Source organism: Danio aesculapii, chromosome 3, assembly GCF_903798145.1.
Source record: "Danio aesculapii chromosome 3, fDanAes4.1, whole genome shotgun sequence".
In the NCBI taxonomy this organism is placed as follows: Eukaryota; Metazoa; Chordata; class Actinopteri; order Cypriniformes; family Danionidae; genus Danio; species Danio aesculapii.
The window spans coordinates 40,334,403-40,358,044 of NC_079437.1; the positions used below are offsets into that span (position 1 = coordinate 40,334,403).

At 35.5% G+C, this 23,642-nt stretch overlaps 1 protein-coding gene across 4 annotated transcripts in view; it reads right to left on the reverse strand.

The window, feature by feature from the left end:
• tnrc18 (trinucleotide repeat containing 18) overlaps window positions 1–22,290 on the reverse strand; it is an 81,128-nt gene extending 58,838 nt beyond the window's left edge. For all 4 annotated transcript variants that reach the window (XM_056453975.1, XM_056453977.1, XM_056453976.1 and 1 more), the window contains exons 1-2: window positions 22,126–22,290; window positions 20,424–20,759 (exon numbers count right to left, since the gene is read on the reverse strand). In XM_056453975.1, coding sequence (XP_056309950.1) covers window positions 20,424–20,634 — 211 coding nt within the window. In that variant the 5' untranslated portion in view covers window positions 20,635–20,759; window positions 22,126–22,290. The remainder of the gene's footprint in view (window positions 1–20,423; window positions 20,760–22,125) is intronic.
• Between the last annotated feature and the right edge of the window lie 1,352 nt (window positions 22,291–23,642).

Here is a 23,642-nt window from a genome sequence, read left to right on the forward strand (position 1 = left end):
TGTAGCGCCATGAAAGTCCTTACTGTACTTAAGATTTCACTGAGATTAAAAATGTCAGAGTAATTTTTAAAAACGTACTGCTTTAAACATGTTCAAAGAACTTTATTAATAATTACTGAATTAAATACTGGTAATATTCAGAAGTGCTTTCTAACATATTGATAAAATGTAAAAATTGAAGAATCAATTAGTTTTCTGTTCTGTTTTAGACAAATTCAATTGTTGAAATAAAACCACAAACAAATTGTAGTTAAAATTTTGAACTTTCAAGGACCTGTGTTTGTTTTAAGCACTTTCTAGGCCTTAAATTCGTAAGTCTGAAATTCAAGTGCTTTCAAGAAGTGTGGGAAGCCTGTTTATAATCGGTCATCGTTTATTCTGTGATGTTCTCTCAAACCCTTAAAACACACAGGTTCATTTTCAAGATACAAATTAAGATGTAAAACTAAATGGGTTACAAAAGCAGTCCATACAATACAAATCCATACAAATCAAGATGTTTGATACACGTTTGGTTTATTTAGGTGTTAAACAGATGTTAACAAAAGCCTACGTTGAAGATGTCCATCATTTAAAGTAATTTAATCTCTTTAATTTACTTTTATTTTAGATACTCTAAGTTTGGGTTACCTGGACTTTCAAAAGAGAACTAAAACCTCTCAGATTGTATAAAAAATATATTAATAAAATCTTAATGTGTGTTTCAAAGATTAATCTTAAGTTTTCTGGGTTTAGTGAGAGAGAAAGTTTCTCTAGCTATTTCATAGCAGATCAAAATTATAAGTTTTACAAATGACAAATTTTCTATAATAAATAGGTTTACAACAATAAATAGACCTAAACAACATTACATAATACATAAAATAAGATCTAAAACAGTTTGCTTAAGATTTTTTCCTTCACTTTTGTCAATTGGTGAAGTTCCTTGCCACTGTCACCACTGGCTCGCTTGGTTTGGGACTTGTGGAGCTGTACATCATTGGATTTGCTCTGACCTTTACTCTAGTGTTTGGACTTTCAGCAGTGAAAATTAAACAACACTGAACTGAACTAAACTAAACTGAACTTCAACTCTGAAAACTGGACTAACACAGTTTCAATTTACTACAGCTTCTATGTTAAGCTGCTTTGACACAATCTACAGTGTAAAAAAAAGAATTCTACCTTTTTGAAGGATTCACATTTGAAAATTAATTTCTTATTAATTTCTTAATGTCTCTAGAGAAGAAAAAAAAACATTGCCTGATTACATTAAAACCATTAACACCAGGGCATTGCAACAGTATATGTTTGATCGTTCGGTTGCTTTTGCAATATTGACATTTGGAGCAACTCAAGTCTGAGTGAGTCTAATATGGCATCTTTAATGAATAAACTCATCATGTCTTGAGTTGAAAGAATAGTTAGATTTTCTTCCTACTAAGCCTGAAAACTGAAATCTTTTTTTACTCGAGCACTCTGATCCCATTCTGCCTTCCATTTGTATGGAATAAAGCTTTTACTGAGTGGTTTCAAGTGTATAGGTGGAATGACAACAATTTAGAGTGAACTGCCCCTTTAAAATCAACAACTTAACCCCCCAGGTCCATCCAAACCCCACACTATCTAATGAAGCATGACGTATAAACAGGAATGGCAGTAGAAATTAATGAGCCCTTCCCCCTGCCCAATTCCTCTGATGCGACGGCGCTTAGTTCCCACATGCTTTTCCTCAATCCAGCGTGGGAGGAGCACTTCACACTTATTACTCAAACTAGAGATGGACCCCAACACACTTTCACAGATACACACACACACACGCACATCACTTCCTCCTGTGCCACAGACACCTTGGCACAAAGGGTCCATTTTTTGCATGTGTAAATAGTGCATTAGCATGACAAGAGGAGGAGGAACAACAAGGCATCGACGGCAACATGAGCCTTTTGTAGAAGAGGTTAGCATGCGATTAACCTAGGAGGGAAGCAGTCGTGCTCTGCTGATGAACCGTTGGGCCATTGTATTGCACATCGCTAACAGCAGATGTGAACCCTTTGGACTACATCTAAACATTAACCACAGGACTGATTAGACCTCTGGATGGGGTGAAAACAGAGGAGATAGAGGAGAATATCCATACTTTGGAGATTACTCTGAAGTATGGTGACAAGCCAACACCTAGATCTACAGCATTTGCACTTCTTTGAGGAATAAAATGATGTGTATTACTCGAAAAGGTTCTACCAAATGCAGAATTGCACAACACTGGGCTTGTGGATCTTAATCCATTAGAAGTCTTTTCTTCAAACAGACGGTCATACAAACAGGTGTTCTGCTGATATAAAAGCCCTGTTGACCCATTTGAGTCCCGTCCTATAAAGCAAAGAATGAGAGAAGAGTCATGTAGGAGACTTGCACCACTCTTAACTTTGGATTGACATTTTCTTTTTTAACTACTGGGTCATCCTCCCATCAAGAGTGTAATGGTTACTGTGTAACTCAGCAATTGTCCAGTTGATAGTTCACTCCTTATGCAGTTTGAATTTAGAAACTCAATAAGGTTACTCTATAACCACTACGTCAATACACCTTAAAGGATTTCCTAATGCAAGCGAGTTGATCACATTTCTTATTTCAAAATAACACGTTTTGATATTGATTTAGGAAAATCTGAAGCTGGGTAATGATTTGACTGGAACCATTTATAATAAATACCACAAAAAAATACAACTGCAGAGTTTAGCTCAAACACTCTTCTGGAAGTTTCTAGTGAACCTAAAAATCTTGATTAGCTGGATTACCAGCTTTAAAAAAAGTGATCTAACTGCATTTACACCATGTATATGGTAAAATAAATCTGACTCGGAAAAACTATGGTTGAAAAGATCTGAAAATATATGAATTTGTGTCCTTATCTCTTGCTTATACATTTGTGGGCCACATTCGATCAGCATTTAAAACATGAGAGAAAAAATATAAATTAGGTCACCTAAACCATGTAATGCAAATGTGGCCTAAATGTGATGAGACTGTTTGCAAATATTAACAACATATAAGGTTACACTGGACTATACATTTACAGCGATCTATTGAGATTCAAAGTACATTTATAATAGAACCAGAAGAAAAGTTATCAAGCCTGCACACTGACACAAACATATATTATATTATATTATATTATATTATATTATATTATATTATCTACTCAAAAAAAGATACAGGAATGATTTCAAATCTTTAGTATAAATCACTATGGGTTCTGCCCTAAGGGTTTTAGAGCTTCATAACAATTTAAAACTAAAATAACTTCAATGTTAAACACAATTTGATAATAATTTTAGCTCTATTATGTAAATTAGATAAACAGTTATCGGAGATGTTAATTTGGTAGACATAATGTTTTTCAAAATGCATGTAAATAGCTAAGGATATTTGGGTTCTGTTTTCACGTTTTACTCCCCACAGACCTAATTGTACTCAATTAATAAAAACAATAACCATTATAAAACTACATAGTAATAATCAAGAGAATCATTTAGAAAGCCTTTATAACATTTCATAAAGTAAAGAAGATAAATGCACAATGCATTTTTACATGCTTAGTCCCCATTTTTGTATAATGGGTTTTTTAATTAGATGTTGGTTACATTCAGCCTCCATAACATTAATGTACATACTGTTTTTGGGATATCATGTTAGCTGGCATTCAGCTCAATCTAAAAGGTTCCTTTAGGTTTATTTCCATGCTCTATAAATCAATAACATAATTTAATTTCCATTTAAACCAACAATTTCTGCACTGGCAATGATGTTAATGACGTATTAAAACAGGAAAGGGTTTGGTCTAAACTATGCAAATAAGTCAAACATTTTTGCATTTCTTTTCCATGTAACATCTGCATTACAAGTACAATGAAGAGTCCTATGATAGCTTAACGTCACATCCTGAAGCTTTTAAATACGGTTCATTTTACTTTGTGCTTGTCTCTGGGTTTACTTCACTGCTGGGTGTGGCTGGAATGACTGAATATTAAATTTGTCCAGACTTTTGGCCACATACAGTCAACATTCTTGCTAGTTATCAAGTTTTGGCAAAGCAGAGGATTTTGTAGAGTGAAAGCTCCACTCATTCCAGAATCACAGTGACGCCTGCGCTACGGCCTGTAACATAAGCAGCAGCTCCTGTCAAATAAATACAACAAAACCTTAACAGCCAAGACGTGTCTGCATGCAGTTTCCAAGCTCAGTGCAAGAATCAAAACACAACACAAAACAACTGAACTGCTGCCCTGATCAGGGCTGCAAGATCGTTTACCTAGATGTACGTCCAAGAAGGTCTCGATGAGAATTTACAAGTCAGTTGTTTCACATTATCTCTGAAATATTCATATCCCATCTGCAAACATTTCCGAGTGCCATATAATCCCTCTGAACCCAGAGTTTGCAGGGCATGTTAATTGTTTCCAATCACTCAGCTTTATGGCGCTCAGTCGACATTTCAGTTGCATGACGAAAAACACAAGGAGTTCAGTAGGTCAGAAATAGTTCAGTTCCTCAGCATCAGTCTTTCAAATGAACTATTTCAAACGAAATGGCCACTGTCTGAGACCAGCTGAATAGGACACTGGAATTTCCTAATTGCTTATGTTGCTCAACTCAACTGCAACCCAACAAGCCTTGCGGTGAGCTTTCGCAATTCCCTAACCAACACCCCTTATAATTAAAGCCAGACCCTTAAAAACAATTCAGAAAGAACTGTTGTAAATTAGAGAAAAGAGAGACACTAATTAGAATAAGGTCCTAAACTGAGGCAAAGAAAACGGGACCATTAAAATACTCAGAGCCACTCTTAACTGGTCCTTCAAAGCCCACCACCTGCTCTGAAAAACATAAAGAGCACTCCCACACGACAATAGACGACATTATGATAGACATTACAATGCTGTAGACGTAAAGCATGCTCAGCCGACCAATTCACACATCAAGGGAAAACCGGATTTAGTGTTATTTAAAGCAAGGACCATGACGGAATTGCTAAACATTGTGAATAGGAAACATTTCAATGCTAAATTGCACATTTAAATTTAAAATACTACTCATATGTCAACATAACACCTAAATTGTCCCTACTTATAGAAGGCATCTGCAGGTTTTTCTTTCGCTCTGAACTGCTGAAATATGGAACTCAAAAGCATATTTCATTGCATGCTGATTTAAAATGTGCAGACAAAATTAAAGTGATGAAAAAAGCGAAGAATGAAAATGAAATAACAAAACTAAGTGCAGCAACTTGCAGGAACTAAAGCTGTGAATTCTGTTATTGAGTCCTTTTGAATGCGTTTTGTGCGAGTCTGTGAATAAAGGGCATGGTTTTGTTTTAACTAAACACATTCTAACAACACAGGCTCATTGGAAATACATGCCTCGGACTACATTTGTGTGCAAACATGTACGTCAACATCCGGTTGACTGCAGTTTCAAGATAAAATTAATGCTAGGGGGCAGTATGATGCTAACAACTTTTGCTCCTTTTCACACCAATGATACTTTCAGAGACACTTCATGGACAAAATATTTATATTTTCATGCAAGTCTTTGCACAGCACCAAATAAATACCACAAAACAACTTAACAGTTTTAATTCAATACATTTGCCTCTTTTATTCATTACAATAGGGACAGCTTTTCTGCACGTTCAGTTTGCTTTGTAGCTCACTTTGTACAGTGTTGCACTTGTGTTGTACAGTGATGTATTTGTGAAGCAGATCATTAAGGTTGGAGTCCGGAGAAGCACTGTTGCACAAGAAGAAGGTCTATCTGAAACATGACATGTACCCAAAGTAACACATTTCAGATTTGCAAAAATGTACACAGCTCCTTCTAGTGGATTTGCTATCTGAAACGTGCAACGAAAGTACCTATTTAACATTTCACAAAAAAATAGGCTGAGGCTAGTTTTAAAGAATCTGGGTGGCATACTAAAGCACAAGTAACACTTGTGGTGTTTTCAGCATCTGTCTCACTATATAAGGACATAAACAGCTGCATTAACAATCCCTCTACTTACATTTATATACAGTTTTATTGGAGAAAAGTGTTAGTATGTACACAGAACCTAAAGCGTTTTCACAACAACTGGTTAAAACAGAAGTTTGGTTCAACTAAGATATTCTGATAGGAATATAAGCCCAATACTGTTCTCAAAGTAACCAATTTTTGGTTGACCTTCAAGTAATAATAATAATAATCTTAATTTTTTTACAGTTTTAGGAATAAAACAATATTTTACTGATAGCAGGAATTAAATGTAATTTGAGAATTTAAGAGAAAATCTAGGAAATGTAACTATATGTTAAGGTTGTATTATTGCATAAACTACACTACAAAATGTTAAGAAAACGTTCTGCTTTAATATGAGAGGGGGGAAATTTTTCCAGAAATATTTGGGGAAAAAAAAAAAAAAAAGGGGGGGGGGGAATTTGGGAAACACCGAAATATTATGTGGCTATTTCAACATAGAAACAAGGTCTCAACTGATGTAGACATCCATTTACCAACCAATATACACAATATTTTAACTACACTATTGGAGTGTCGAAATTAATTGTTTCTTCGGTGCACCGTGATGCAGACACAGACAATTCAGTTCGGTTGAGTAATAATCATAACCAGTTATTATGTACTGAACTTTATCTCATATGCGCTATATTGGGGCCAATTTAGGGCCAATCACAGCCCTTTCTGTTGAGCCAGTGACCAATCATAGGGGTGTAAGAACATGCTCGCCAACCCTCAGTAAGCGAGCGGGATATTTACATTTGCTTATTTGCTATAAATTCTAATGTTGTTCTGTGCATGTACTTGAGATTTTAAAGGTATAGTTCATTTATCTGTTTCGTAATAAGAGAAAATTTGTATTACAAATAATTAGGCATGGGACAATAACCGTTTTTTTAAGGTATACCAGGGTTTGGAAAAGTCAAGGTTTTAAAACTGTCAAAATTTTCTGTAAGACCGTTCCTAAGGTATGTGTCCTATTTTTTATTTACTTGTTGTTGTTGTTTTTTGAGATAACAGTCTCTCCAGCAGAAAATATAGGTGTCAAAGATGTTGTTTTAAATTGTAAAATAAAATCAGTTTTTGAAATAAATGAAGACAGGAGAAGTCATTTGAATTATTATAATAAATGTTACTCAAAATAAAATATATTGCTTTCGAAGGGGAAAAAAGGTTTTGTTTTTTACCCAGACCTTTAAAAGAATATATTTTAGAGCAGCAATCACAATACCGTGATACTTATTCAAAGTTATCACACTGTCAGAATCTTATACCAACCCATGCCTACAAATAATATAAATAAAAATTATATTTTAAATTTTAATAAAAGAATTGTTGTGCTGCGAGTAAAATAAAAAAATTGTGTATGGAAAGCATCATCAATGCACCTTGATGCACCAAGATATCAAATGGAACCGAAGGCATGATAATCGTAACATAACCATGAGACCAGTTTAGGTTCGCACCTCTATAGACTGCAAAAAATATCTTCTGTCATCTTCCACTCTAGCATGTAGCCTTTTGAAACTACAACTGGGATTTTTTTTTTAATCAAAATACATAACAGAAGAGCAAACATTTCTGCACAGATCAAATCAGGATTGTAACAAGGTATTCACTTATGCTATTAAAAAGAGAAAACGAAAGGTTTACATGCCAGATCCTTTCAGTGGTATTCAATGATTACAGTGGAAACAGCTGTTCAACCTTGTCTACTAGCCTATAATTAAACATTTAACACCATCCTTACTGAGCAAAGCAACATTCACCTGGGAAAAGCGTACATTTAAGTTCTTTTTTGGCAAATCTCCTCACAGTGATTTGGAGTTATTATTGTGCACATTTCTATCCGTCACGTTTGGTGCGTTTATAAGGGCTGACGGAAAACGAGTAATTTGGCATTCTACCTCAGCTCAATGCATCACCTGCGAAGAAACAAAAACACGTCAGATGTACCAGTTCTAACAAGTCAACCTGGATCTCATACAATACACCGAATTCCTTCACACTGCAGGGCTCAAACTGAAACTTTTGTTCAGATGTTTTGACAAGATAAGAGTGACAAAATAATTGCTATAGTAGTGAATCCAACATACTGAGGTAATCTTTGTCTAATCAACGAGCTTCTGAGCGTCAAGTTTAGGCGTCACTGCCTATTCAACAACCAAACCCACAACTGTGTTAAACAATGTGTCTGGGCAGCAATCTATCCTAGAAAACTGCTAGGATTATACATGGCCCTTTGTTGTATACAATGGTGAATGTTTAGCTTTGCATGCAGAATAAAATAAGCACACAGGAACTAAATGCAATTCAGTACAAAAGGTGATTTCCTTTATTATTTAAGCAGACTTCACGTACAAAGGCTTCATGTAAATCTATAGTCTAAAAAAAAGGTGTTTGTTCTATTGCTGTCTTCCTTTGAGCTCCACCTAAAGCCTGATTGGTTACCACGAGAGGCAGAAACATGAGCCAGCAATAGAAAGGTCAAGCACATTTGCGACCGTCAGCATTCAATCCTTTCAAGACGGAGCGCTGTTGAAGTTACAAAAGTAGCATTTGTTCACAGCGTGTCTTTTTAAGGTGCTGCCAGCGACCAGAGCCGTGACCTTGTGGCTAAGTAGCGATGCGCGTGTGCGATGAAACTCGTTGCAATTTCTATGCAATTACTTGAAACGCAGCATGAAATAAACACACAGAGGAGGCTCAGTTTTACGCATAGGCTCTCGTCGTATCTGCTTCAAACAGCTGCGTGACGTGCTGCCCTACTAGCATTAATATCTGCGCCGAGGAAAAGCTGCTCATCACCTTTTCATTTCACAAGAACAACATTGTACATCAGTGACATGGAAAATAAGGCTTTGTGTTCAAATGGGAGATCCCACCATTCCTGATATATTACACAGGGAGCTGTGATTTCACCTGACCCTTTCATCTTTCCTCAGACAAATTAGCACATGATGACAAACCCCCAGGAGGCGGGGGGGGGGGGGGGGGGGGGGGGGCTTGCTACTGCAATGAATAATTAATTATTATCATAATAATAAATGAACAAAAATAAAGGCAAATGTGAAAAAGGCAAATCAGAATCACATTAGGAATATAAATGAAATAGGAATGCACAGATTTTTTTAATGATACTTTTTGCTGGCATTGATATACAGTTGAAGTCAGTTATTTTCTGTTTAACGGAGAGAAGATTTGTTCAACACATTTCCAAACATAATAGTTATAATAACTGATTTCTAATAACGGATTTATTTTATCTTTGTCATGATGACAGTAAATAATATTTGACTAGATATTTTCAAGATACTTCTATACAGCTTAAAGTGAAATTTAAAGGCTTAATTAGGTTAACTAGGCAGGTTAGGGTAATTAGGCAAATCATTGTATATCGAAGGTTTGTTCAGTAGGCAATCTAAAAAAAACATATAGCTTAAAGGGGCTAATAATATTGACCTTAAAATGCTTATTAAAAGATAATAAAAACTTCCAAAAAAACTGCTTTTATTCTAGACAAAATAAAACAAATAAGACTTTCTCCAGTAGAAAGAATATTATCAGACATACTGCGAAACATTCCTTGCTCTGTTTAACATAAGTTGGGAAATATATAAAAAATTTTTTTTTAAAAAAATCGAAAATCAAAGGGGGGCTTTGCTACACCAGTATGTCACTTTGAGCTTTAAACATACAAATCAATCACTATTTTCAATATAATATTATCAATTAATATTCAATAATACTTTCAATTCAATATAATCAATATTTTAAACAATTATTTAAATATGAGCAATTAATTAATTCAGAAATATTATATAGAAAAGAATACAAAAATAAAATTAATGTTACACCCACGATAGGATCATTGTCAATTCTTAACTATAGTCAAGCCTGAAATTATTCATACCCCGGGCAAATTCTGACTTCATTACTTTTATTCAACCAACACGTTTTTGATTTTTGACCAAAAATAACTCAGGCTTATGCAAAAAGAAAAGACAAGAGGCATCATTGTGTGTGTGTGTGTGTGTGTGGGGGGGGGGGGGGGGGTGTGCGTGTGTGTGTGTGTGTGTGTGTGTGTGTGTGTTTGTGGGGAGGGGGGGGGGTATAAATACAATTTCACCAGATGAATTAAACAGCCCTATTTGGAAACAATGTATTAATTTAATTAAATTAATTTTCAATCTATTGGCATGATTTTGTAAGGGAAGAAATCATGCATGAAATGTAATAAACTAATTACAAGCAATATAAGTGTGAAATAAATAATGCTTTATGGTTTTCAGGGTATAGTGAAATCATATTCAGGTACACTGTAAAAATGGCTGTGATTTCAACGGTAAAAAAAAAAAAAACTGTAAAAATGCTACGGTAAAAATAAGTAACCTGGTTAACAGTATGTTTCCTTAATATATACGGCGAATAACTGTAAATTGACTTTCCCAGAAATCTCTGCATGGCACATCACTTTATGATTTTTGTTGCCATTATGATGGATCTTTTTAGTCGTTTCCCCATCAGTCATGTACATTAGAGATTTATGTTACATCTAATATTGATAAACAATGTTTATTTCATGACTTTAATTTTATGCGTGTTACCATACTGGTGTTTAGTAGTCGTGTGATTGACACTGAGCACCTTCTATACACTGATACACTTTTCTGCTTGTGGGAAAAGTTGTTTGTAATGAGCATTGGTTCATTATGTAACTTGCTCATCACCACCTGCATATGGCTGTGTTAACGTGTCTAACTGTGTAACAAAAGATGTCTAGATGTTAGTAATACAAAATACAGACATATTGCATCTATAAAATCAAAGAAATACGGTAGTTTACTGTAAAAATGAAAAATTACTTTTACGGTTTGTACCGTATTTTTAACGGTAAAATGCTGGCAACCACAGCGGCCGTTTTTTTACCGTAAATTTTATGGATTTATTTTTTAAAGTGTACTAAATTGAATAAAGGCCAAACTTAAAATAAAACAGCAAAGATTTTACTGTTTATACAGTTAAAAAAAAAGTTTTTTTTATTAAATATTGTATTCGAATACTCTTAGTGCTTAAAAACATGTGCAAACAATAAACTTTTACTCCATTATAGTTCAACTATGCAATAACTCCACAAATGTCATGTATTTTGAACTGTGGCTATATAATTCTAATATATATTGTGTAGTTTAGAATTGATTATATATATATATTATATATATTGATTATATATATAAATAATCAATTCTAAACTACACAATCCCAATTCAACATTGCAGATCCTGCGATGTGACTTTTGCAGATGTGCACATTGCGTTATCAATGCTGAAACCATATATTGTGCAGCCCCACTACACCGTATAATGAATTACTAATGATAAATAATTCACAATTTTGCTTCAAAAGTAATGAAACTAAAAATGTACAAATAAGTTAATTGCTGCAACATTTTCCCACAGTAAATTTAACAAAATTCAATTCAGATTCTTTTTACTACATGTAGTGCAGCTGGTCAGAACTCTAGTAACTTTCGAGAACACACATAAATAAAGCAAATTAGTAAACGGTAAAACCGCACATTTAAAAAACAAATCAACTAAACCACTGATAATCCATCTAAATGAAGAAAGATGGAGACAACAGTAAAGCTGTTGGTACATGTTTGACACATAGTGCGAGCATCTTCAGCACTTTGTTGCAGTCACTGTAACTGGAGTCAGTGATATGAGAGCAGGCTGTGCTGCAGTGCTGGCTTTCATTTCACATCCTTTGTTAGCTTTTCAGAGGCATGGCCTAATCCTAGGTCAGGTCACTGCTACCCTGTGTGGCCCTTCCCCCGACACACACTGGCCCATCCTCAAGCAGGACGGTCCTGACAACACCCTCTCACTGCCCTTTGGCCCGTGTTTCAGACCAGTGCGTTCATGCAGTCTCAGCAGCTTCAGATGAGAACGCTAATTATTACCGCAAGTGACTCAATGTACTGTAAAAGGCCATTATCAGCCTATAAAACCATTTTTAGGCTAGATATCAAATTATAAATGTACTTCCAGCTAAGCACTTACTGGGGCAAAGGTTTGGAGATGAAAACTGCACAAAAAAGGGGAAAAAACATGTAGCATAATATGATGTTATATAATATAAGAATAGCTCACACCTGACTGACTATAGATCACACGCTGTCAAAATTCATTTGCAAGTCATTTCTCTTCCTAAAATAATGTTTAACAGAAGCCCTACATAAAAAATGCAATATTTAATATCAACTTCAGAAAGTTTCAAATGAAAAAACACAACAAATTAACTAACATGATGATTCAAAATGCAGTTATTTTACCCTAAAATGGATACAAAATTACATAAACAAGTCGAATCAATATTTATATTAATAATAATCAAGAATGCAGAATGTTTCAGAAGAAAAAACAAAACATGAATTATAATACAGAATAAAAACCAATAAATTAACTAACAATGACTCAAAATGCAGTTACTTCTCCTTAAAATGAATCCAAAAATAATATAAACAAGCCTGATCAATATTTATATGAATAATAATCAATAATGCAAAATGTTTCAGATAAAAAACATAATTATCTTCCTTGAAAAAATATAAATTAACTAGCATGATGATTCAAAATGCAGTTATTTCACCTTAAAATGGATACAAAAATGATATAACCAAAACTAATCAACATTTAAATTAATAACAATCAATAATTCAGAACGTTTCAGATTAAAAAAAAAACATTAATTATCTTCCATGAAAAAAATAATAAATTGTGATAAATAATGATTAAAAATGCAATTATTTCACCTTAAAATGGACACAAAAATGATATATACAAGCCTAATCAATATAATAATATAAGAAAGCACTATTATTGCATGTACAATGATTCAAAACAAACAAATTTTAACAACCCGAATAATTAAAGAGTGAGCAATCACAAATGCCAAACAAACCGGCAAGCTATTTCTGCTTTGGCCTTCAGCAAAGCGATCTAAATTAAACAACAGACATGCTGTAAGTTTTTCTAGGCCACAAGGTTTTTCCTCAACACAGAAACCTGATCCAATCAGCCTTCCAATCACTTACAGTCAAATTACATTTTAATAGCATTTTTTCCCCATTGCCATTTCTTGCAGATGTTAAAATCAAGGATGTCCCATTTCCCACTCTTGCTGTACAATGGGATCATCCTAAAGGGAAATTCTCATCAGTTTCAGGCACTCCCATTATTTTTTTTTTTTTGAGCAGTGCTAATGGAATAGTTCACCTAAAAATGAAAATTGTTATCTTTTACTTTAGCTCAATTTGTTTTAACATCTTTGATTTTTAACACAACATTTAAAAAAATAAAAACAACCTGGAAATCTGTAGCCATTAACTACTATAGTATTTGATACTAAGGATTTTAAGGTTTCTAACTTTCTGCAAAATATCTTCTTTCGTGTTCAACTGAACAAAAAACAAAAACTCTGGTTTGGAGCAAGTCAAGAGGCAGTACATGAATTTTCATTTTTCAGGTGAACTATGCCTTTAAATGAGGGAAAGAAAGCCTTTAAATACTGAAAGCAAGCAAGTAAAAAAAACCTTAGATTCACGCAAACACTTGAAACGGAAAGAAATAAAGCAGAAACAGCCTCCAGTGAGACCTCGGCACTCCTCATAAAAGCACATTCACGTGAGCATGTCTAACAGCCAGGGCATTTTATTTCCAATGTGCGCATGTAGGATGAGCAAATGGGGTCTGCGCGGCAGGACACTAAACACTTTATGTTTAATTCAGAGGAAAGTCAAGGCTGCAGGACGTTTACACACATCCTCCCCCTCTTGCTCTCCTTCCATCAGTCCCTTCTCTCCTGCCATACCACTCGGGACGAGAGGGGGTTGGATTTTACCATTCACCCTTTGAGCCGAGCTCCTCGGCTGTCACTGTAGATCACAATGAGGGACAGGTCTCATACTGTCTACAACGGGCTGCTCCTGGCCCACTCTGCAGGCGGACCACAGGGTAAGTCCCATTGCCGTGATGGAACCAGACAGCATCGAGGACGGTCGCACATTCACTCGACTCTCACAGCATTCAGTCGCTAAATAAACTGCAACAAATCACCGGTTTAGCTCCTTCACCCCCTCATAGGACGGTTTCTGTAACCTTGAAACCTCAGCATACTCAGTGGGAAAGAATAACACCTGGACGGCAAAGGCCATTTTTACAAGTGGTTTTCCCCCTAAAAACAGCCTTCAGGGTATAAACGAGGGCTTGTTCCCTTCCTGATTAGGGCAGGGCATGCATTTCTGCATAAGTCATCAAAACGACCATATAATGTATTGCTTATTAAATAGAAAAGGCTGTAATAACAAAAGTACTACAACAGAAACCTTTATGCTCAGCTCTGGATACCCGCAAGCTGCTGTAACAACAGGAATATGCTAAGATAGTTTTTCAAAAATCTAAAATATAGTCTCCAATTGGGGGTTACGCTAAAAGAGGGTGCTCAAATGGAATCAATAAAACAAACCCCAAAATCTGGAGGGAGTGAACCATGTGGAGGCAGTCATTCCTATCTTGAGGCCAAACACCAGGGTCTTCTATTAAAAACAGCTCATAAACCACCAGCAGGCCTGCAACCCCGGGATCCTCTGATGCGCCATATGAAAATCGATCAATCGTACATTCCACAAGGCAGTGCGCTTCAAAGGCGGCATATCAAGCGAAGATTTGCATTTTTCCCATGATGCCTTAGCAATTCAAAGTTTCACAGGAACCCTGTTAAACTGCGGAGAAGAACGCCATGTTTCTTGTTAGTCCAAACATTATCATTCCCCATATTAGTCAGGCTATTATTACAATTACTAATATAAGATGAGATGTTAAAAAATAATAGATTGTTCAGCCTAAACAATAGACCAACACTGCTGCAAAAAGACAATGAGAATAGATAAAAAACAGCCATCAGAAAACGCATGTCAAAAAGAACTTGGTGGTGAATCATTCTCTGATGTTCAAAAAGCCATATAATCTTTAGGTAGATTAATATCCTTAATCTGCGAATATATCAGTCGTTACCTAGAAATAGAGTTACACAAACGAAGCTTGTTCTCATTTTTCCTCATTTCCAGCAACAGATAAACCACATTAACATAAGCACTTGATTTCCATGATGCTGAAAACATTAACTTATTCATAAAATTCAGTAATACGCCTAGATTAGCTGTTAACAGAATGAAAGCATTAATACAGCACGGCACTTGTGATTTTAAATACAAAACTGTCATTTTGTAATATAAAGAAAACCTAAGAATAAAGACAATACTGTTCCCTACCAAGTAATATTATTTTATTGCATTTTCTATTAAAAATGTGAGTTCCTCAATGTGTCCGACTACGTCTGAGTGTGTGTGTTGTGTTGGAATTTGATTAAATTAATATGTAATTCTTTGAATAAAAACAAATCGTTCTAATAGATTATTTAACATGACTGAACAAATCATTTATTGAATAATAACAATAATGAAAAAAAAAAAAAAAAAAAAAAAAAAAAAAAAAGAGCAAGAAAATTTCGTGTCCATGACTAATGTTCTCATCCTCTGCAACAATTTTAAAGGACTTTTTATACACAAAAAAAATATCACGTTTAATTTTGAGTGAAGCACATGAGCCAGTTATTTCAAGATGGCTGCTAAGCATTAATATGTCTTTACAGTGCTCAGCATATACACCCCTCACAAATCTATCTTTTAAATTCATTTTTTTATAGGAAGCTTTACAATATTACATTTGTGCATATACATTAGATCAGTCAGTACTAAAACCAAATCTGGAGCTTATCTAAAAAAATAACTTAAGATAATGGTTCAAAAACTAGTACAGCCAAATGTATGTTACAGAAAAATATTACATAAGATTTTTAAAAGAAGAAAAATCAAGAAGCAAAAAAGTTTTGAAAATTTAGTTGATTGAATTTTGTAGATTGTAATTTTTTTTTACAATATTTTGCTTGAATTTAATTGTATTGTTTGTTGACCAAAATATTATTTAAATAAATAAATCTGTTTAATAAATCTGTTTTGTTTAAATGCATCAAAATACTTTGCTTATATTTACTAAGAAATGGAGAAAAATATTCATTTTCAAAATGGGGTATGCGGAGCACTGTAGATCTCCAGTTAAATATGAAATTTTCTTCGTCAGAAAGTTTACAAGACTTTGTCATAACAGAAATTTAAATTTACAAAATCTCTCCACAGTATTTAAAACGAGCTACCATCATCAAGTACCATCATCACACAGTGTGTCAAGTTTGAGGTATTTACAGCATTTGTCGTCTAACGAATTTGTCGTACATAAAGACATGAACACAATAAGCATTAAAACAGTTGGAAAAAATATTCTCAAATGAGTAAGTATTATGAAACATGAATCCACTGATGCTTAACCAACAGTCATTTAATTTTTGCTTTATAAACCAAAGGAGATTCATATGTAATGTATAAATGTACTGTTATGCAATTCCTCTTTCAGTGGGATGCTCCGTGTTAAAAGTTAAGACAAGCATATGGGTAGGTTATATACTTAAAACACTGCTGGACTCATTTTCTCAAAGCACTTCTTTAAGCTCAACATCTGCTGGCATTTCCTACTAGTCGCCAAAAATCTAAGCCCTTTGGGTGATGATTCATATCATTTCTGCGGTGTTTACAGGTTTGTTTTCAATTGCTGCACTGTAAATATCAAGAGGTGCTCAAAACACATCTGAATCAGTTGATCCTTACAAGCAAATCAAATGAGTAGATAAATGCAATAAGTTCTAAATGGTACAAAATGAGAAAGCCAGCACGAAACACACCTTGGCTCAGGAACAAAAAACGAGCATGAAACACAAGATTTAATGTTTAAGTGCATTTAAAAGACTAAAAATAAACAGAAAAATTACACAAAATAAGGCAGACTGAAATATTAACTATTTTGAACACTGTAGATCTAGGAGTACTTGGTTCATAAAACAAGTGTGCAAGCATAGAGCCCTTGTCAGATTGCAGGAAAAAATGGTTGCCATTAAAATGAATTACAGCCCTGTGGAAAAAAAATATGTACTTCCTATAGAAATGGTCCGCAACCACATTTCAGTAAAAAGCTTTCCATAACGGTAATGTAAAGCATTAAAGTTGAGGGACAGAATGTTGTCACTTAGAAATCCAAGAATAACAGCCATCTGGTGAGTTGGATTCATGCGTGAAATTTTTGGAACGAGTGTTCAACGTTGTACATGTTTGCTTCACAAGCTGGTGCAGAAACTCCAAAAAGGTACACCCACCCCTTTCCAAAAACAGAGCCGCACTTACACTTAATTTAGCTTGCTCAAGCATCTACTTTCCTCGAGTGTAAGAGACAAACAATATTACAAACTGAATTACTCATTTACAGGGTTCTAACCTCTCCAAAACAACTGCTTTATTCCTTCATCCTCACAATTGTACAAAGCTTTAGCGTTTAGTAAGTGAAGTACAAGCAACATAGTTCTGAACATGGTAGGAAAGCACACATATGGAACAAAATGACATTGCTTACTTTCCACCTAACATGCAAGGCCATGTATATCTAGGACTCAAATTACACACTTTCATATAACCCACATGAAATTTCAGGCATGAAGTTTGCTTACATCCCCCTCAAGTCTTTCAGCATGTGACTTGGTTTAGATCCAGCAAAGCAGAAGCCACTCTGCCTCGTAACCTGGTACTAAAACTTGAGTTCAAACGCAGCCCTGCTTTACAACTTAAGCATGCATGTGTACAAAGTGCTTGAAAATATCATTTAGAAACCTCACTTCCCAATATTGTGCACCTATACGGAACGGTGAGCAAATTTGAGTTATAGCCCGCTTAGATGACGCTCTTCCAGAAACCACATAGACACAAAAACAACATATTCCATAGAATCTGGTGAGCCGACTGAACAAGAATCTGAGATCTGTTTTCGCTTTCAAACAGAGGAAATTTGGCTATTGAACAGTTATTATTGGAAAGAATGGAATGTTCAGGCAGTTCCCAGGAAACTGAGTCATTCCATAAACATATGATGCATCCGCTACTTACTGCAACTACGAATGAAGACCATTTATGAAAAAAAAGCCATAAAATCCAAACAAACATGTCAATAAGAAAGGCAATCTGAAAACCACTTTGGAAGGAGTACATTTTTAAGATAAATGCTCTTGTATCATGTTGTCAGAATCACAATTACTTCACTATGTGGCGTGTTTGCACCATAAACAGTGTTTTAGCACTAACACTGACAGATTTTTAAGAGAAAAAAAAACAACAGCACATATTTGTGCTCATGAGCAAACGCACCACATGCCCTTTGAAGGTCTTGGTTCTATTGATTGTGCACCAAAGAAATGGCAAGATAGAGATATGTATATGTGTGTGTGTGTATACAGATGCATACACACACAGCATTTTTTTTTATTGTTCAAAGAACTAAATGACTCATCAAAGCTAAAGGCAATACAAATAAAACAATCATCTCTGGATGTTAATTATCCAATAAGGGTAAGATACTGTCAGATGCAGTGACAATTTATTTATTACGCTATAGCCAAATCTTATCAGTATAAAACATCCAACAACACAGTGTAAAAATGCCATAATCTAAGGTTAGTTTAAGGGCGGCAACTACTAATACAAAGCTCTCTCTCAGGCAGATAGAAAAATGAATGGAAAACTGCAGACATCTTAAACAATCATAAACAAAGTCAAATCTCCTTTTCACAGAGATCTAAAAGCTTTCTCTCCTGAGGTCTGCAGTGTTGTATCATGTTGAAGGGGTTTAAAAAAAAAGTATGTTACGTTAAAACTATATACATAAAAAGATCAACAATATATCATTAATGCCATACTATAGCTTTTAAAATTACTACATTGAAACATCACAGACTTTTATTATTTACCAAACAATTCAATCATTATTGTGTTTCATGACAAACTGACATAGATTATGGTTTGCTCATGTTTGTTTCAAATAATTTGCATTGTATCCAGCCCCAATACACCAGACAGCTCCTCTATATGGCATCATTAACACAGTTCGACAGTCGTTTGTTTAATGAGGACTTACAGTTTAGAATTTTAAACAACTATAACAATAAACAGCAGTGACTACTGCATTATATTAACAGCAACACGTTCATCTTAATTATGGCACATGACAGCAACGACAGTTCCACAATAATCAGAGACAGTAACAGAAACTCTAATCTATTAGCTGCAGAAAGACATAACACTTTCTCGAAACTCATTTTTTGCATTCTTGAACAGAAATAACACCACAATGTTCTCATTAGCTTCCAATTAAACGATAAAGTATGGGCCGACGCTTATATGGAGTACAAATTAGTGCATTTTTCCTGAAAAGGCTCATTAAGTATGACTTTTTCAACATAAATTGTGCAACACATTAGTCATCTTATAATGACCACAACATAAAGATCTGTGTTTCTTAAATTAGGTAACAAAAAATATATATAATGACTAAACCACATGACAATACAACATATCAACACGTTACTGTAAAATCAACGACATGCATTCAGATTGGGTCACAACATTTGCAGATCTAAATGTACATTTAAAGCTGCATCTCTGCAATCATACTTTCTGTTAATACGCAGTCTGGACTTTAAAGAGCATTTCTAAGCACAAGGGTCGGAGCTGAGGTGACAGGGAAAGCAATAGTTCACTCGAGAGGAGCAATAATTGTACTGTTTGCCCCAGTCAGTGGGGGGGGGGGGATGATGGAAAACAAATGGGGCAATTTCAGTCATGAATCCATGCTGTCGATTTTCAATGGTTGCTAGTTAAAACATTAGGTCTTTTGGCCAACACACCCCTTGTGTTTTACTCCAGCAGCTGAATTATTTAACTTGTGCCAACACGCATTACTTTCCACGGTTTTAGCATTTTCCTTGAGAACTGTTCGAGGGCGAGTGAAGAATTGTACGGTGATCTGAGCGCTGAAACTACACTGCTTTTGAAAACAACTGATCGCAGAAATGTTTGACTACAACTACACGCTTATAAGCGTTTGTAGCCGATCTGAAGATGAACGCGAGTTCTGCTAAGGTGAATCAACATAACACGGATTTTATACACACAACATCGTCCATATGTAGTTAAATAAACGACGCATTACATCATCATTAACCCTATTAAGCATTATCAATTTCTTCCCCGTGTTTACCCAAAGCCATGTCCAGCGATATGAAATAACGAGCTCTGTAAAGAAAAGTCTGAAAGGAAAGCGCTTTGCTTTTTGTGTTTTTCTCACTTCTTTAAAAACGCATTTTTAAATGGGGAAAATTAAAACTGCACTTACTGTGGTGAGAATGTAGGTTCATTGCCGATGAAAGATATTTTCCAGTGTGTAGAGCCGCCGGGTGCCCCGCGCCCAGATGGCCGGGAGACGGTGGTATTCTGCCGGCCGCAGCGGCCGCGCCGAGTCGGTGTGACTCCATGGGCAGCCCCGAGAGAATGGGCGGCGGTACGTGAACAGATCTGGGGGGTCCGAAGTCTCGGCCATCCATCATCCACAATGACCCAACTTGATCAAAGAAACAGTCCGATCGGGTAAATCCGAATGAGCCAGTCTTAAAGGCTATAATGTCCCTAGATTCCTAGGCAAATCAGTGTCCTTATCCGGCATTCTGCCGACCTACAAAAACAAAACAGAAGAATAAAATAGTCTTGGAGGATGCGGATCACTACTGTAATAAATCCAAAATTACACGGAGATGAAGACAAGCAGTGCTGTCACATAATGACGCAGTTTTAATCTCAACTAGATCACTGGAAAAAGAGAGTAATCTTCTCAAGTGCGAGTGCTGAGGATGCAAACAGACATCAAAACGTTTAATATCACTCGCGAAAAGTCCGTTTTAGGATAAACACACGGTAATGCCTCTCCTAATCTGCTTGAAGGCAGTAAAGTGTGCGAAAATCCAGCCTTTCGGTAGAGACTTGGCCGATCATTCGCGTAATAAGTGCCCTATAGGTTCATTCAAACGGATTACAGACATATTTATAATTGTGCGAGCACATATTTACACAACAACATTTCAACAATGTGTTTAAACGCGAGGTAATAGTAAAAACCACAAATATTTTTAGAAAACGGACGCGCGTAACAACCACCACGGGCGAATGTCGGATGTCGATTTTGGAGATGTAAACCGGTTGAGGATTGTAGAACAGTTTTAGTAACATTTTTCAATCCTCGTAGGTTATTAGCGGACTGTGTTGTTGACCTCCGCAGGAGCGGTTCAATGAAAACAAACCAGGTTTATACACTGCAATCGGGCTCTTACGCCGTACGAACATGCGTATATTTAACATCTGAAAAACTTACATTATTCCAGTGCTGTGTCAGAAAGCTATTAAGCAAATTTGCATGGAGATATAAGCAGTTTGGATCTGGCAATGGCCCGCTGATCAGTTCCCATCGTTATATTGTGCGTTTTTACCTTTAAATAGATGGTTAATATTACTGGAATAAGTTATTTAAGCATAAATCGCAGGCGATTGCACTTCTTCCTTTCATATGAAGTTAACGCCTTACTTTATAAAGTTATAATTACAGTTATTTGAATTATGACTGTTTCGACTGACCTTTTCATATGGCAACTTTTAACGTTACTAGCTTAAATGTTACTGCAAATGTCAAGATTAAGTAACTGAGAACAGGAATAAAATAAATAATGACGAATCAAAGTTGAGATAGGCGCGCGTTATACAGCCATGCTTCACGATGGCAACACCAACCCGAGCGACAGCCACGTTTCAAACTTTCCCGTTTCAATTTTCAGTAACGAAACTTTTCCGCCCAAACGTTAATCGCCCGAACACCGTGTTTACGTTCGTGAGCTGCAGATAAAGCAGGGTTAAAGCTCGTTGGTCAAACTATCCTCCGCGTTTACATCGCGAAAACACACTCTTTTTCAAAGAGTTTCCGATTTCGCTTCATAAACATCATGTTACTGTGTAACGGATCATGTGCGGAGTGATAGCTGGCGACGGCTTACTTGAAATGGCGACTCAGTTTATAAAATCCAGTTTCTTCGCAAAATCCGGGAGACGTGTGGTGGAAAATTTCTTAGACTCCATTTACAAACCATCCGTAGTTACGCAGAGCGAAAGCACATACAGGGGGAAGGCCCTCTGTTCAAACCACTGTAGCTCTCGGTAAACTCTTCTGCAATGAAACAAGCATTGTTTAACAAGCTCCGCCTCCGCGAATCTCACCCGACACGTTCCACAGCGTAGCGTGTGATTGGTCGACGGAGGTGTCAATCAACTCCATGTAAACACTTTGGCTCGTCGCCAGCTCTATAAAACCAATTATGGAACAAGGAGGTTGAACTGTTTCAAGCTCCCCTTCCTTCAAGACTTCAATGATCAAAACAAGCGAAGAATTTTTGGAGGGCAGTTTCAAGGCCGCTCAAACTCGACTCATTAAAAGACGGAAGCGGACTTGGTTATAACTCAATGAAGCAACACCCTACATGAGCCCAAAGCGTTTATAGGATAAGTTGTAGGACTACTAAAGGCAGCTAAGACAAGAGCTTTTTGAAAATTGGGTCCGGGAACCGCAAGGGGGCGCTTGGGGTTTAAAAGGGGTTTTGTTTTAGACGCTGTTGAGGGGGAAGTTATAATATTAATTATATTCAGTACTTGATATTTTAGGTCATGTTAACACAACAGTTCTTAACAGAAAAAAATGGAAACTTTAGTGGACGGTTTCTGCAGGTGTGTAATATTTCTATAACATCTGCGTAGATTCGTGTGAATAGTGAATTTAAATACCTAGGAGTTTCTATAAATTATATACAATGTCATTTTCTATCATATTTTGTTGTCTAACAAATACAAATTTACCGTAATTAGTACATCTGTGATATTGTTTCCCCCCACCCCCAATCATGGATCAGTCCAGCAGTCAAATCTCAAATGAAAATTTAGAAAATTTAATTTTTTTTTATTTATTATTTTTAGCTGTGAACTCATTTTAAGCAAACAATTTTTTTTATGTAAAGATGAGTTAAGATAAAAAATCTAGAAAGCAAGACTGAGTGATTTAAGAAAAAGACAGCTAAATAAATATATAAATACAAATACGAAGTGCGCATATTACTGTAGGACTTCTGGGTCCCATCGCTCGAATTACTTAGGACTCCCAAATCCCTAAATATGATTCTGATGGTTGGTTAGAATAAGGAATAGATTATTTGCTTGTAATTAAGCATCATTGTTAGTTATTATATTAAATACAAGTAACATGCAGGAAAGGCCTCATAATATAAAGCGTTGTTTTTTTCAAATGTTTTCACTTTGAAGTGCATTGTTGTCATTTAAACCTTTAAAACTGTATACTTGTTTAATTTCATTAGTTTTTATTTTTATTTAATTAACAGCCTTATTTAACAGAATAAAATCTAAATTAGCCATATGCATTCAAAAACAGATTGTGATTATGGCATATCTTGACGTAGAGTATATGTGTGTATGTATGTGTGTATAAAATGTGAAACAGGAAATATGT